This window comes from Lichenostomus cassidix, chromosome 2 (assembly GCF_008360975.1).
Source record: "Lichenostomus cassidix isolate B80296 chromosome 2, HeHo_3.0, whole genome shotgun sequence".
In the NCBI taxonomy this organism is placed as follows: Eukaryota; Metazoa; Chordata; class Aves; order Passeriformes; family Meliphagidae; genus Lichenostomus; species Lichenostomus cassidix.
This window is the reverse complement of record NC_139482.1, coordinates 4090833-4106608: the sequence shown is the minus strand read 5'-3', so window position 1 is coordinate 4106608 and position 15776 is coordinate 4090833. Positions and strand designations below refer to the sequence as shown.

The window sequence follows — 15776 nt, the reverse complement described above, 5'->3', positions numbered from 1 at the left end:
TACAAAGCTGATGAAGCAGCACACAATCAGAGTATATAAATCACATGAAGAACATGCTACTGTGTGAATGTAAATTCTATAAATGTGTAAGGTATCTTAACACTTTCTTGCCTTATTTGACTAGTTATACAATCCAGCTTTAAGAAAATTCTACAGTTCTTCTTTCAAGGAGCAGGGATGAACAGGACCATTCCTGCTGACACCAGCACGTTTGCCTTGGATCACTGCTGATGACCTACATCACATTCTGAATTTAATCCAAGTGCAAGATGTGGTCTTTAACATGTCAACAAACACAATGGCTCCAGCTAGAATTATAGCCATGGCTCTGCCACACTCTTTGCAATCCAGAAAAGGTTGCTTAACTAGGTTGCTTCAGCAGAAGTGCATTCCATGGAATGTCTTCATGGGTTTGAGAACCTTGCTCATGCTGACCTCAAATATTCTGCCTCAGTAAGAGGAGGAAAGTATAACGGACAAAACTGGACATCTACAATTTCTTGTATCACTTTCTCTAGCAGAAGAAAGGTTTTCTTTTTCCTACTTCTGTGGAGTTTACTCTCAGCTTGGCCAGTTTTGTTTTATACAAATGCTGACACCAGATGTGCAGAGATTGCTGTAGTGATCATAGCACAGAGAAAATGTAGAAATTGGCAAAGTGACATCCTTTGTCAGTTTACAATATCCAGTTCACCAACCACACTTTCTTTACTCAAAAATCAGCTTGTTCTGGCATTATGCATGTGTGATTTCCAGACCACAAAACAAACTGCCAGATATTCACTGTAGTAAGTAGCAATTTAAATTATTGCACCTAAAACCAGCACTGACTTCTTTACTGCTTTGATGGTCTGCAGCCTCTCACTGCTGCAATCATACATGAGTGTATTTCTGTTAAAGTCTGACTGATTTGGAGCAAAATCAGGATGCCACTATGTTCAGTATGGTGTAATTGTCCATAAGGACACATTCTTTGACTTTAAATTGAATTTACATTTAAATCTGTTAGGACTCAATAGTAGGAACCATGTGAGAGTTTTAAAGTGAACTTGTTACATTGGGCTCCCATTTTAATCAGTGGAGATCCAGTGGAGTCCAGGATGTAGTATGACCTTTCTGTGGGAGATGTCTACAGTCAGAATTGCATCCTTGGAAGCATCTCTTCCCTGCACTATGAAAGGAAAGGAGTGCTTAGCTCAGTTGCACAAGTATATATAGTAGACATGTAAAGTTAGATAAATCTCATCTGTTATCACCCTGTAAGTATTTCCTGCAACCATCCATATTTATGAATCTTTGGTAGATTTACCTCTACTGAAGCAAATATTTTGACCTTGGCTAATGGCTGCCATAATGTTTGATTTACGTACAACATTCCTTGAACCTTAATTACCAAACAATGGAGCAAAACTAAGCAAAGACTCTGCACAAAGTTTATCAAGGGCATGAAGGTTTCTCCAGCTTGAGAGAGTAGAGTATGACAAATGAGATCCCCACCAGTATGTCCAGATTGCAGAGCATTACTCTAACAGCAGCTACGTACGTGCAGTTCTTTATAACCAATTTCTTCTCTTTAGTGGTGTGTGGGTTTTGGGGCTTAAATCGTATGAGATGCTGTGCTGTCATATCAGTGACTTCACCCAGCTGAGCTTTGCTTTCTCCCCCTGTGACGAACAAAAGCTCCAGAGCAACCAACTCTCCAACCCCTGGAAGAAATAATTAGGTATTACTGTTTACCATCAGACAATTAACATAGCTCATATCACTCATTAACAGCAAATGCCAGTAATGGCCATTCCTGGTTATATCTGCTTTTTCCTTGAGTTTCAGAACTCCAGTGTGTTGCTTGTACAATATTTTCCTCATGTTCTTCATTTATCAACATGAATTAATAGAGACCTTCTATCCATGAATTTCACAGATTGGAATTTCAGGGCTACAGCCTCATCTCACTTCCATCAGCATTGTTTCACTGAAGTGAGCATGGTGTTTGCAATGGTTGACAATGGGGCTCCCACATGTTTTGAGCAGTATTTTAAAATTAAAATAAGCAACAAATGAAATATTAAAAAAATCCAAAGTAAATACCTGTGATAACATGATTCAATAGACTACAAGTCAAGCCTTATGTAATAGCACTCACAGTTACATTACAGTACAAGCACCAACATCTACAAGAATCTGAACTGGTTTCATTAGCTAATCCAAAAACTGCCTACCTTTCCTGAATCTAAGATGTGTCCCAAATGTGGTTAATTTCTGCCCTATTACAGCAGATGTTTCATAGTTTGTCAAGTTATCTTAGCGATAGAGAAGTAAAAGAGATTAGTTGCACCTGGCAACTGGTTTTGTTTTCTGTGACTTGGTTGACAATTTTGATTTTTGGCTACTGTGGGTGAAGAGCTCAATGTTTTCTGAATCCAATGTATTCCATGCACTGGGAAGCAGCAGTAATAACAATTAAAAAAAAAAGCCACTGGGAACACAATATTTGCTTAATCCAATGACATCTTAGGCCATCAACCACCACTCATATTATCTGAGTATCTACAGAGTTAGAGAGGAGCTAGAAACAAACCTTTGACTGTAACATAATTGTTTGGATAGTCGTCACTCAAAATGGTGTATGTTTGCTGTGAGGTTTCTGGCAAAGAAGGGAAAAACACTACCTGAAAGAAAGAAGGGAATTAGCAAGGTCTGTAACTGATTTCTCTCCCTGAAATAATACATTTCAATGTGTATTCACTGAAGAACAGTTTTAATGATTAGTAACTGAAACTTACACTTGCAAGAAACAGCCAGAGTAATTTTTTGCTCTTATAAACCCAAACTTGCAAGGTCCATCCACATCTTCTAAAATTATCTTGCTTGTTAATTTATTTGGTAAAGTAAAAAACCTATTTATAGCAGTTGGCACTAACCTCTACTGTTGCATTCTGCCCTGGAGCTAGCTCCAAAACAGCAGGCTGGATCCCAAAAGGATCCTGTATCACAAAATCAGCAGCGGCAGTCACCTAAGGTATTAAAACAAACAAACAAACCAATAAACAAACAAACCAAAAAAATTAATAAATGAAATTGATCAGGTTGCTATGTTTAAAATACAGGGTTACCTGAAACAGCCAGTATACTCCATCATCATTGTTTTACCTCCTTCCATACTCTTTTCCACACATCTCAAAAGACTGTGTCTCATATAAACAATTTAATTAGAAAAAAAATACTCCCTACTTTATAATGACCTTGGCAAAAGCAGGAGGGAAAGTGCAGTCTCTGAAGTCAAATGACAATGTCAGAAAACCTAATATTCATGTTCACAGCAGAACAGCTCTGCCTGAGAGAGAGGCTCTGTTTTTCCACACTTAAAACTCACTTTGAGTCAGAACTGTAAAGTTTCAGGAGGGACAACCTGGCCCATCTGCTTTTTCTCCAGCACCAAAAATACCAGTCTACCTGTTCCTTTATCTCCTTTTCCATCACATTTAGACCCTGGTTTGTGATGGGAAACTAAAGACAGAGCAGGACTGGAGTGGATTGCTGTGTCTACAGGAGCACAAGGTCAGTAAGGGATGATTTTGGTGAGGAGGGAGAGAAAATTACCTCAAGCAACACTAGAACTGATTGCATTTCTATTTGCTTTAAGGGTAAGGTTAAATCTCGAGCCAGTTTTCCTTTCCCTCAGTTTACCTTGCCCCTGAGCAAGGCAACTTCTTCCACAGGCAAACCAGAGAACAAGAAGAAGACTGGTCTTCAGGACAACTGTGAATTCCTGAAGGAATGGCACAAAGCAGATGTGTCCAGCAAGGCCTTGTGACTTCTGTGCTAATACATCTTGAAAGGCTCAAAATGCCTTCACACCAGGGCACCTACAGCATGCTGTGTCCAGTATTTCCTTCTAGTCACTCACCCCAGAATTAGGAGCTGGCCAGACTTTCCCTGGCATTATAGAGAACTTCCCAGTCCTAACTCCCTCATTTCTGCACAAAACTGCTGTTGTTTTCACTCCTCCAACAAGGCAGGAACCACAGTCTATAATGTCAGGCACTGCAACGAGTAACACAGAAAATCAGACTCCAGGGACAGCAAAGGCCGCTGATTAAAGAACTCTTTACAGACATTAATGCATGTGGACATTCCAGGTTTTGCTATCCTAAACCACCTCAAATTCTTTCCACGTGGAAATTGAACAGTGTGAGATGTATATTTCTACATTCATCTTAAATTTTAATGATGCTTCCTACTTAAAGTTTATTGAGTGATAAAAAGTAAGATGATCTTTCTTTAAAAAGCTCAATGTAACAGGAAAGGTGACTTTACAAAAAATCAAGGCAAATTTTTGCAAAAGTAATCCTGTTTGTTATAGTTACAGTTAGATATCTGAGAGGTGCAGGTATGCCATATCCATATATAATTAATTTCAAATCAATGAATAATTATTAATAGCATCAAGCAGTTATAATTAAATCATAATTCAATAATATTTAGGATTAGCAATTACAGTTGGAAGCTCAGGAATCAACAAAACACAAACCTAGAAATGTGGCTCCTACTCGCTCCTCTAATATAATAAAAAAACAAAACAAGAGATTGATGTGGCAAGAACAAATAATTGAGGAAAAATTCAACTGGATTACATTTTAAAAACTAACAAATCTATGATGAGTGAAAATGAGATAGATATCAAAATGTAGAAACTGCACTGCCAATTCTTTCCACATTTGTTTTGTGACACAAAATTGAAGACAGTCAAATAAGAAAAAACAAACCTGCTTATCTTTAGAAAAATTTAATATTTGGACTCTACTAACATGTTAATACTGGAAGTGATCTGGACATTACTGACATTTTAATACTGGAACTGATACTTTGGCTTGGACTGGGATGAGAAAAGGTTCTGATACTTGAGTCTCCACTAATATATGATCTTCAAAATTTTCCAGATATTCAGGAATAAACTGGACTGTATACTGGCATGCCATCCCAGGAGCAATCAGTCCTCCCTCTCCTGGATATTTTCCTTGGGGGGAGAGAATTAACAAAAAAAAAAGGCAGAAAATTAAAAAAAAAATTTAAAACCTCCTAAAATTGGCAGTAGTATTTATGACACATCTTCCTCTGGAAAGGTGCCTGTAAACTCCCCCCCGTTTATTGCTTAAGTCAAGCTGATAAAAAGGGATGAGCACAGGAGACCTGGCAGTGCAATCTGTAAATGTGCACATATTCCAGGGAGCTCAAAGATTGCTTTGTCTGAAATATTTTTCTCATAAACACAGAAAACAGTGAGGAGAAGCTTAGAGACATTACCCAGTTTTCTTTTACCACAAGACAAAAGGGCTTACATGGAGGCCTCTAATTTCTAAATATTCCTCCAATTCCTGGGATAGCACAATCCCCTTAGGCAATCTATCCCAGTGCCTGGCTATCCTACTGTAGAGTAGATAATGTTCTAAACTTTCCTTTAACCTGTTCTTCCATACTGTAACTGAAATGTGTTATTTCTTGCTCTCTCCTCCTAATTTTTTCAGTGGAAACTACATCTGTTCCTAGATGAATTTTGGATAAGACTCAATCTAGGTATTCCACAGACACATTTTAATCTAATATCAAACACTGTAATTTAGTCTTCTTTAATTCCTCATTTCACCATTTCAATCTGCTGATGAGTTATATATGAATGGTTCTCAATCAGCCTTAAGTTTACAAGGAATTGAGCACTATGGATAGCAGAACAAAACAGAACATCTCTGAAAAATCATTGTTAGAGCAGGTAAGTTACATTTTTTGTGTTAACATTTTAAAGGCAGAAGAAGAACACTTACCTGGCCAAATGAAAAATACTGAAGTAGAAGGGGGGATAAGTCTCACATGTTGAGCTGTTGAAGTGATGTTCTGTAGCTCTATAATCATCTTCATTTAAAAAGAAAATAAGATGCTCCACTGTATTTATCACCACTCATTAAAATATTTGCAATTCCCTAGTACTATTAATACTGCCAGTAGTAACTCCTTCATCATCACAACCAACCCTAAAATCCCAGTTTATTCAGTAAAAGCTGAATCAGAGACTACCAAAACAGAGCCTGAGAAGGGCCTATTTAGTCTTCTGGTTTGTGTGTCAGCAGCAGCTGTGAAGGAGTACCTTCAAGAAGTTAAAGGGTCATAAATTCAATACACAGAAAAAACTCAGACTTCTATTAAAATTCAGAAAGGCTAAAGATTGGGTGAAATATGTAGATTGTGACAGGACATAATACTTCAGGGAGGCAGAATCAACTCTCTATAAAGAACCTTCTCACCTCATAAACCTGCCCAACTTTATCATAAGTAAACAGGACAGAAGGTGGATTGGCAAGAAACACAGGAACAAATGAGGTATCACTGAAATATAAAAAAAAGAGACATTATCTTACTGCCTAGTTCTCTAAATACTGATAAAATGAGAAATTGCAAAATGTCTCTTTTGGCAAAAACAACATGTCATACAGACATACTTTGTTATTAAGAGACTATATAACAAATTTAGCTCAAAATATCTATGGGTACATCCACAGCAGTTCTATAGTGGAGCTCTGTGTGCTCCAGCACAGAATCGAGAAACTGTACATACTGCATACCCTTTGGTATCTTCTGCTTTTCTTCTGGCCATGATTTCTTCCACTTTTTCTTGAGAAATTACAAGAGATTTGCCTCCATGGAGAGTATTTGGTGGGTAAAAGCGTGGGTTCTTCAAGTAATTCTGTGTTTTCTCAAGCCTGGCAAGGCACTCGCTTTCTTCCTCTGCTTTCAAGGACTTAGTCTCTTTCCCAGCTCGTTTCTTGAAAAACAAGAGTACATGGTGCAACATTAAACAGTGATTTTGGGGATGATGAAAAAGAGAGCTGCACACATCTGATTAAAGCTACACAGCAGTGAAAAATTCATGTACAAAATACAGTGTTTCTCTCTTTTTAACAGAGTAAATAAATAAAGTACTGGAGCCAAATCAACCATGGGTTGATAATCACTTTTCCTTACAGGAATAGCAATAGGCCTTGCAGATCTGACAGATTAAAACCAAGTTGTAAAATGTACCTTAATCTTGGTTTTAGTCTGCTGGCTGGAGTATGGAGTAGAGGGCAGAGTTGAAGACACCCTTGTCACACTGTCAGGTAGGCAGATATGCTGGTCCCGTGAAAAAGCACGTTGTTTACGTGTCCCTTTCAGGTATCCAGGTTCTGATTCTCCTGCAATTCAAAGAAAAAAATTAATTTTGTAAGAGGAAAACATGAATGATAAGCATTTAGTCTAAGCATAGGTGTATGACTTTAAGGCTTGCTGGCGGCAAAAATCCTCCAGAATTTAATTTCCATTTATAACTTCTTTTGTACAAATGAAGCATAGCTCTGTAATAAGAAAGCTTCTAGAAACATTAATTAAACACTATATAAAAGACACACTTCCAAAAAGCTATGTTAACCTTACAAAGGAGTGGGACTTAAAATGCCCTGTGCAGTTTACAGAAAGATCTATGTGGTGGACTTATGACAGTTAGAAAATTGACAGAAATGGGATGTATCTACAGTTACACAGCAAAACTGCCACCAACTTTAAGACTTTAACTTTCACTTTGTTTGGAATCACGATGGAAAAAAACAAACACCAAATCTTGAAATTTGTGATAAAGTTGATTGCTCTGAAATACTAGTTTTGGCTTGACTGAAAAAATTCATTTCAATGACCCTAAAACCTTTAATCTTGGTTCACACAGAAGTAAAACAAGTAAAGAAGTCTTGACATTGTCCAAAATATTTTTCTTACTGATCTTCATGTGCAAATTGAACTGATGTATTTCCAAAACTGGAAAATTTTAAACTCTAAACGAAGAATACAATTTTATTTGACTGAAAATAGTTTTTACTTTAATGTAAAAGTTTACCTTCTCTGTATACAAGATGTAGTTGCAGCTTTTGTGCTAATGAAATTGGATAGAGATAGAACTCACTAATACAGTTTCTGTGAGAGATGGAAAGAACTCCAGACAAATGTGCAACAACCATTATGTTTCATCTTTAAGCACATGTAAACTCAAAAATTTTGAATTTATCAATTATACTTTCAGAATGTACCCTCAGTGGAATTTTATGCTTAAAATACGAGAGTCCCTTCTGCTTTGGCAGAAAACTATAAAAACATACTCAGATCTGCTACATCCTCCAACACTTCAATTATAGCGTGTTCTAAAAAGTCTAAATTACTTTCTGCTTCAAAAGTTACCTTTTGGTGCTTTAGCAAGAGGTAATTTCTCAGTGATGTAATCAACAGGACAAATTAAATTATTTTTTCTGAGAAGTTTCTGATCCACAATCCACCGAAAAGAGGATGCCACTGCAACAGTAAAGCCAACAAACAAAACACAATCAAAGAAAGCAAAATATTAGCCCCTTAAAACACAGTATCTTGACCAAAGCCAAAGTAATGTTGTTTTTACAACTCATGCCTGTCAGGTAATATTTTTTATACAGATACAATCTGGTATTTAAATCCCAACACTTGGATGTGTATCTCCACAATTCTAAATTCAGTTCAAACTCAATTAAGCACCCATATTTCATCTCTGTTTGTAGCTCCTATATACCAAGGTATGTAGTCTTGTAGTATTTAGGTGGTAACCCCTCAATTGCAAATTTAATACCTTGAACATGGCCTGGTTGTTTAGTTTCTCAGTGTTAAGCAGATGTTACTCTACTTGAACCTCAGCACAAAATCCTTCCAAGTCTCTGTGTTGATGTAAAGCTAACTCCAAGCTGGTCTCCAGCTCCATATGGATGTCCTGAGGAGCAACATTCCAGAGCCCTCACCTGGTGGCAGCCCCAGTTTGTGGAAATGTTCCCCTGCATTAGCCTTCATCTCGTTTAGAATCCTTTCATCTTCAGCTTTTGCTCGGGCCTGGGCCTGAGTGATCTCCTCTTCTGCTTCATCAGCATTTCTCAGTCGGTTCTTATACTCTGCAAGAAGCTGCCACAGGCATGGGTGAATAGAGAGAAATTTGTGCTGTTACAGGTAGGTATTTTCTATTTGTCTTTGAGAGGTAAACAGAGGTAGATTGGTAAAGCATCATCACTTTGCAGGCATAAACTGGCCTGCTAAAACACTGTCATTCCATGATGGCACAAACCAGGAAAAAATACCTCTTGCTCAAATCACCCAGCATCAGCCTCTACTTTTATATGCTGACAACAGCTATTGAGTGATAAGAAACCTGGGCCACTGATCAGCAGGTACAGGAAAAAGTTTTCAGGCAGTACAACAGGCATTAAAAGGGCTACTGCTTTTATTGGTTGTACTCTGTGTCTGAAAAGCCAACTTGAGATAACAATATCATGAAGGATCATGTGAATATTAACTTATATGAAAGGTCCTGTGAGAAACTGTACTTAAGTAAATTTCCATTAAAATGTCAATTTTACGATCAACACCTGTCTTTTTATTTTACAGAAGATCTAAAATTACAAAGCAGCAATCAAAGATATCCAAACCTTAACTTGGTTTGGACTCATACCTTCTCTAGCTCATCTGTATAACTCTCTTGATAAACACTGTCTTCTCCTTGGAACTCAATCTGATTTGTTGCCATGTCCACCTCAAAAACGTCTCGAGTGTACAAGTCCCCAAAGGCACGGGCCAGCACATCAGAGATATCCTGGGGAAAGAAAATGAGGATGTTTAGTGCTTAAAGCCTGAGATAGGATAGGAAGAGATCACTGAGTGCATGCAAATGGCTGGAATCAGCAAATGGGAAAAGTTACCTAGAAAGGGGATATGTGTACACAACCACTGAGTGTGGATGTGTGTGTGTGCTGTGGACAGTGTGTCCATGGTGGCTGGAGGTGTAGGTGATGGTGATGGACACAGTTCTGTGTGTGCACACAGTGTGTGTCATGGTTTGTGCAGGGATAGGGCTGTGTGAGTGGGGAGAGTGTGTGTGTGTGAGGGAGATACGAGCACTGTACAGGGGATGTGTGTGTGTGTTTGTGTCAGTCCTTGTGCAGGGAGTGTTTATGCCCCAGGATGTGTGCAGGGGTGTGTGTGAGGCTGTTTGCAGGGGATCTGTATGTGCAGGGATGTGAAAGGCTGCTTGCAGCAGGGTCTGTGTGAGGCTCTCGGTGTGTGGGTATGAGTGAGGCTGTTCATGTGGGAGGTCTGCGTGTGCAGGTGTGTCTGTGAGGCTGTCTGCAGTGTGGGTCTGTGTGTGTGAGGCTGACTGCGGGGGGATCTCTGTGTGCAGGGGGGTCTGTGTATGTGTGTGTATGTGTGTCTGTGTGTCCCAAAGGTAAGTGCAGGTGTGTGAGTGTATGTGTGTGTGAGAGAGAGAGAGAGGCTGTTTGCAGGGTCTGTATGCAGGGCTGTGATGCCATTTGGGGCCATGCTATTTGTGCCCATGCTGCCCCAGCCCGGCTGCGTTACCTGCGGATCGGGGCCGGGGCTCTCCTCAGCCATATCCAGCCCGGCGCTGGGCTCCTCCGGGCCGGGGCTGGGGCTTCTCTCAGCCATTTCCAGCCCGGCACCGGGATCCCGTGGGTCGGTGTTCGTGCTGCCCTCAGCCATGGCCGGCCCGGCCCCTGCTCAAGCTCCCGCGGCCGCCGTTGCCGAGTGACCAGCAGGGCACGGCCTGGCGGGGCAATGGCGGTGCTCCCCTTCCCCTTCCCCAGCGCCATCAGCCCTCACAGCCCCGGCGGCGCTCTGAGTGCGGCAGTCTGAGGGGCTCGTACCCCGTCTCCTCCTCGCCATGTACTTGTGATCTTTCAAGAAGGAGTAGCCTTGTGAATTAACAAGAAATAAAATGTTGGTTTGAAACCTGCGAAGGGGGTTTGGGCTGTGCGGGGGTTGTGAGCGGATACGGCGGGATCCTCGCTCGCCCCTCCGCCGCTGTGCAGGTCGTGGGTTGGAGTTGAGGGAAGGGGCCAAATCCTCTCCTGATTCCCCACACGCGGGATGAGGAGGCTGGGATCATCCCTGCCGCTGGAGCCGGGCTGGGAGATGGGAATATTCATCATCAGCCCCAACGCATGCATCTCCCGCTCTGCCTGAGGCGCCCCGGCTGTGTACACTGGTTGCTAACAACAGGCTCCGCTGAAGCCGGTGATATTTTCCATAGAAACCGGCACGGTGTAGATTTTCTCCTTGTCCTGCTGCCTTTTTATTCTTTCTTACTTCTTCCTCCCCCTCCTCCAGTCTTTTTGCTCAGACTGTGGCCCCCTGGGCTTCTCCATCGCTCTCAGGGCCATTGGGCTACATGGGCATTTGGAGGTGTAGGAAGCAGAGGTTGGCAATGTTACACCCTGCATGGAAAACAACCATGGCAAAAATAATTAGAATTCACCAACAGGTGTTGTTCCACCAGCAGATAAGCCAAAGGCTGTGGGTGTAAACCCCACGGCAACCATGGGGATGGTTGCAATTCAACTTGGTTTTTAAGCTTGGGCTAAAAAATGGGCTTGAGACTACAGGGTGTCACGAGCTTTATGTCCTCAGCTCACCAAAGTCTGCGTTTGGAATAAAACACCAAATTAAAACCAGAGGCACTGCTGTGGTTTTAGTTCTCCTGTGAAAAAGGGAAGCTTGCACAAGGGAAAGCTTGGCAAATCTGCAATATCCTGTTCCAAAGGTTAAGGCAGAGAAATCACAGATGTCTGAAAAGGATAGGACTAGATACCTGTGCTTTCCAATAGAAAAGGTTCACAGTTTTCATAGAATCTCAGAATAGTGAGGTTGGAAAAGGTTTCTAAGATCATCGAGTCCTACCGTTACTGCAGCACTGCTGAGTTCACCATTAAACCCTGTCACCAAGTGCCACATCCACACACTTTTTGAAGGCTTCCAGGGGATGTTGACTCCACCACTGCTGTGGGCAGCCTATTCCAATGCTTGACAGTCATTTCAGCAGAGAAATTTTCCCTAATATCCAACCTAAACCTTCCCGGTTGCAACTTAAGACCATTTCCTATGGTCCTGCTCTTGTTCCCTGGTAGCAGAGCCTGACCTCCACCTGTCTCCACCCTCCTGTCAGGTAGTTGTAGAGAGTGAGAAGGTTCCCCCAAGCCTCCTTTTCTCCAGGCTGAGCCCCTACAGCTCCCCCAGCTGCTCCTTATTCTGACTTGTGCTTTCAAACATCTTTGTTTCTGTGTAGGCTTGTAGGTTCTCGCCTTTAAAATTCACTGCATCCACATTTTAACGTTTCCATATTAGAAGTCCAGTTTTTTTCATCATGTACTATTACAATTGATTTTAACATCTGTTTGCTAGCTGGAATGTTAGTAAAATCCATCATTTTAAAAAAGAATTCTTTCCCAGCCTTTAAAATGATGACAGTAAAGCATATGTTTTTGTTTAAAACAGTATATAGAAGCACATGAAAACTGACTGTGGAAAAAACTTTCTGTACTTTCATCTTTACTGTCTTTCAGTAACTTGCCAAGCACATCATCTCAGCTTAGAAGCTGGATTTTGTTTTTCAAACCACAGTCCATAAAATCTGGAAGTGAAGGTGAGATCCATCTGCCCAGAAGCCAAGGATCAGAAGGATCAGAAAGAGAGGCTTAAACCACTGTTCCAGAGCAATGCACAATTGTTTCCCATATGACAATGGGATACTTTTCCTTAGATTTCCATATTTTACACCATCATCATTTACTCAGATAAGCTTAGAAAATAAATCCCACATTTCCTATTGTAAAACTGTTTCATTCACATACATATATGTACACACACATTTCTATATAAACATGATGAACATTAATTTGCATATATATCATCTGCTTTATCACCATTATAAGATGTTTAAGTTCCAAAGGCTGAAGAGAGACTCATGAATGTAGGGAATGGGAAAAAAAACCCAAACAGCAACTTTATCCTACATTTTTAGGTATAAATATACAGGTATAAATATTTATATGTGTAAATGTACACACTTTCTCTAACTGCCATGGATGACTTCTACCAGGCATTTTACCTTGTGTTTCTCCTCTGCACCATGTAAGGTTGAATTTTATGGTGGGTTTTGGGTTTGGATTGGGTGTGTGGATCTGAACAGACTCCTGAGAGCCCCACTTTCACACTTGTGTGCAGCGTGGAGCACAGTGAGATTTGTCTTGCAATAAACTAATCTGAAACTGAACTCTCCAGGATCGCCTGATCTGGTCCAGCCACTAATGGGCTCTCAGTCTACAGGACCAGGCACAAGCTAGTCTGAAATAAAATAGGCCCAAATGCCTGTCACAGACCTTAGAGGAATCATAAATTTCTGCTGAAATCCAGATTATTCCACTTTTTAAAGCAGTCTCCATATCTTGTCAGGATCATATTCCTTTTCTGTATTTATTTGGTTCACACTCTCCAGGTGGTCCCCACGCATTGTTATTCCATGGGGACTCTTCAAAGTCCAGCTGTTGTCCAAACTCATCCTTTCTTCTGGTAGCAGCATGTTCAGAAAAGGTCCTTCCATTGTAATCTAACAAAATCAGAGTCCTGCAGGTGACTTTTTCGGGCATTCAGGTACCAAATGACAGCATGAGAGGACAAGCCCTTCTTTCTCCTTGTGCTACAACTGACAGTAATAGAACATCTTTGCATGTAAAATAGCTGGATTTGATTTGAATGCAGAGAGCTGAATTACCAAGTAAGAGGCAATGTGTACATAACAAAATTGCAGGGTGGAACTGCATCTTACATTTTTGACAAAAATATCGAACTCCATACCAGTTTTATTTACCTTGCTCCTCTTTTATCAAAAATATAGACAGGTGTTATGTCCTGGGTCTGTAAGTCAGCCAGAATATTTCTTATTAATTCTATATTTATAACCAGTGGACTACTGCATCTGACTAACTATAATCTTAAATACCTGTGAATATGTATTCCTTAAATGTGTAAACACTGGACTAATAATAGCATTCTCTCAATGCTTGCAGAAAAGTTCATACACTTATCTTCATAGTGACCCTAAAATCTCCATGAATGTCAATGGACTTCTTTAGAGAGGGAGTACTCATTTTACTGATTCCCCTCACTTGATGTTTGAAAGCTTTCTCTGAAATTATGAAATTTAGGACACTCTTAAAAGTAAAAATCAAAGGTTTTCCCCCCTTGTGTTAATACAACAGTATGAATTCATTTAGAAATATGTACCTATACATATGTCAAATGTAAATATAATTAAAATTTATTTACATATATACATATAAATAAAGATATACAAAATAGTCTTGGCACTTACATAGATTTTTTTAAAAACTACAAATCCTTGGGGTTCAGAATGCATCAAGACTCCACATATTTTTTTATACTTTTAGCATTTTCTGACAACAAAACAAGTCCTGCAGGCTTAGGTGGCATTCTTTAGATGTGGGAAAGCAAGGGAACTGATAGTGCAGTGTTCCTTTTGCTCTATAGGAATTGCACTGTTTTTCATACTTGCATCTGGGTAGCAGAAAATTATTTCTAATTATTTATATTTCTTTGGTAAGTTTTTTTTGGGGGTTTCACGAAGTGATTCCCAAAAGTGCACTGATGAATGTTTCACTTTGACATTGCTGCCCTCCAGTGGTCCTGTTCAGGTTTCCATATTTTCAGGAAAGCCCTTAAAAACAAACATTGTGTTGAATCTTTGTTTTGATCAGGCAACAGAGCAGGCATAAATATTTCCATCTATACAATCTGGCATATGCTTTTACCAGTGTATTGGTTAAAATGTTTCCATTCACTACACTGTCAAAACAATATATTAACTTGTAATTATTGCAGATGCAGCCAAACAGGTATCACTGGAATGCAGTTCTTCTTTGCATATTGCCATGAAAGTAACTCCTTCTTCTTGAAGAAGACCTAAAACCAGCATCCACAGAGTGACCTTAAAACCCAAGTAAAATTTGCAAATATGGAAAATGGAGAAATAACCTTTCACTTTCAGGTGAAAAGTGCCAAAGAGCTCGGTTTCTAAAAGCTGGCTTCTCCCATTGCACTGCTCCCCTGTCCTGCCGAAGTTGTTTTTTATTTCAAATGTCCTAGTTTGGAGACAATCCATATCTTACAGATCTGACTTGCTTTGATGTGCTGTGATCATCTCCAGTTGGAGACAGTTTGAAATAATCTGCAACTGGCAGTTCCACCTGGATATTCTTCATTATTTTCTCTCTTTAATATCTTGTGTGGGGTTAGTTTGTGACTCTCTCCTGATGTGAGTCGACCGCGTCACTTGTTTTCATTTTACACTTCCTGACTTTAAGCATTTCTTTGTTTCCTGCGCTTCTTTCCTGTACCTAGAAGTCTGTTCCTCTCTAAAACATGTCAGTGGGTATTGCTGTGCTTCTGCTGAAATACTTATGCTGTAATTTCACTCAGGCCACATGGGATTTACAAACCAAGACACACCCAACAAGTAGGAGAAGCATGTGGAAAATGCATACACAAAGGGGCCAGTCATCCCTTTCTGGCAGTGTCTGGGCAGATACATCACTCTAATTAAACTGGAAATGGGCTACACCTCCCCACAGAGATCCTGGGATCTTCCATGATACCACTCCGTGCAGAGATCCTGGGATCCTCTATACTAACCCTCCACACAGAGATCCTGGGATCCTCCACACTCTCCCTCCATGCAGAGATCCAGCTGGAGGACACCACGCAGATGTGACACAGTTTCTCTCAGGCAGAGCACAACAAGGGGCTCCCCCTCCACTGACATGTTCCCAGATCCCTGGGTCAGAGAGAGTTATTGGATTACAGTCTGACCTCCTTTTCTC

The 15776-nt window shown here is 40.3% G+C and overlaps 1 protein-coding gene across 3 annotated transcripts in view; it reads right to left on the bottom strand.

The window, feature by feature from the left end:
• The window catches only part of DLEC1 (DLEC1 cilia and flagella associated protein), a 32985-nt gene extending 22305 nt beyond the window's left edge, over positions 1-10680 (bottom strand). For all 3 annotated transcript variants that reach the window (XM_085050172.1, XM_085050173.1, XM_085050174.1), the window contains exons 1-13: positions 10444-10680; positions 9539-9679; positions 8838-8994; positions 8254-8364; positions 7072-7223; positions 6615-6814; positions 6297-6378; positions 5820-5907; positions 4844-5017; positions 3908-4044; positions 2922-3014; positions 2579-2669; positions 1544-1706 (exon numbers count right to left, since the gene is read on the bottom strand). In XM_085050172.1, coding sequence (XP_084906298.1) covers positions 1544-1706; positions 2579-2669; positions 2922-3014; positions 3908-4044; positions 4844-5017; positions 5820-5907; positions 6297-6378; positions 6615-6814; positions 7072-7223; positions 8254-8364; positions 8838-8994; positions 9539-9679; positions 10444-10584 — 1730 coding nt within the window. In that variant the 5' untranslated portion in view covers positions 10585-10680. The remainder of the gene's footprint in view (positions 1-1543; positions 1707-2578; positions 2670-2921; positions 3015-3907; positions 4045-4843; positions 5018-5819; positions 5908-6296; positions 6379-6614; positions 6815-7071; positions 7224-8253; positions 8365-8837; positions 8995-9538; positions 9680-10443) is intronic.
• Positions 10681-15776: the final 5096 nt, after the last annotated feature.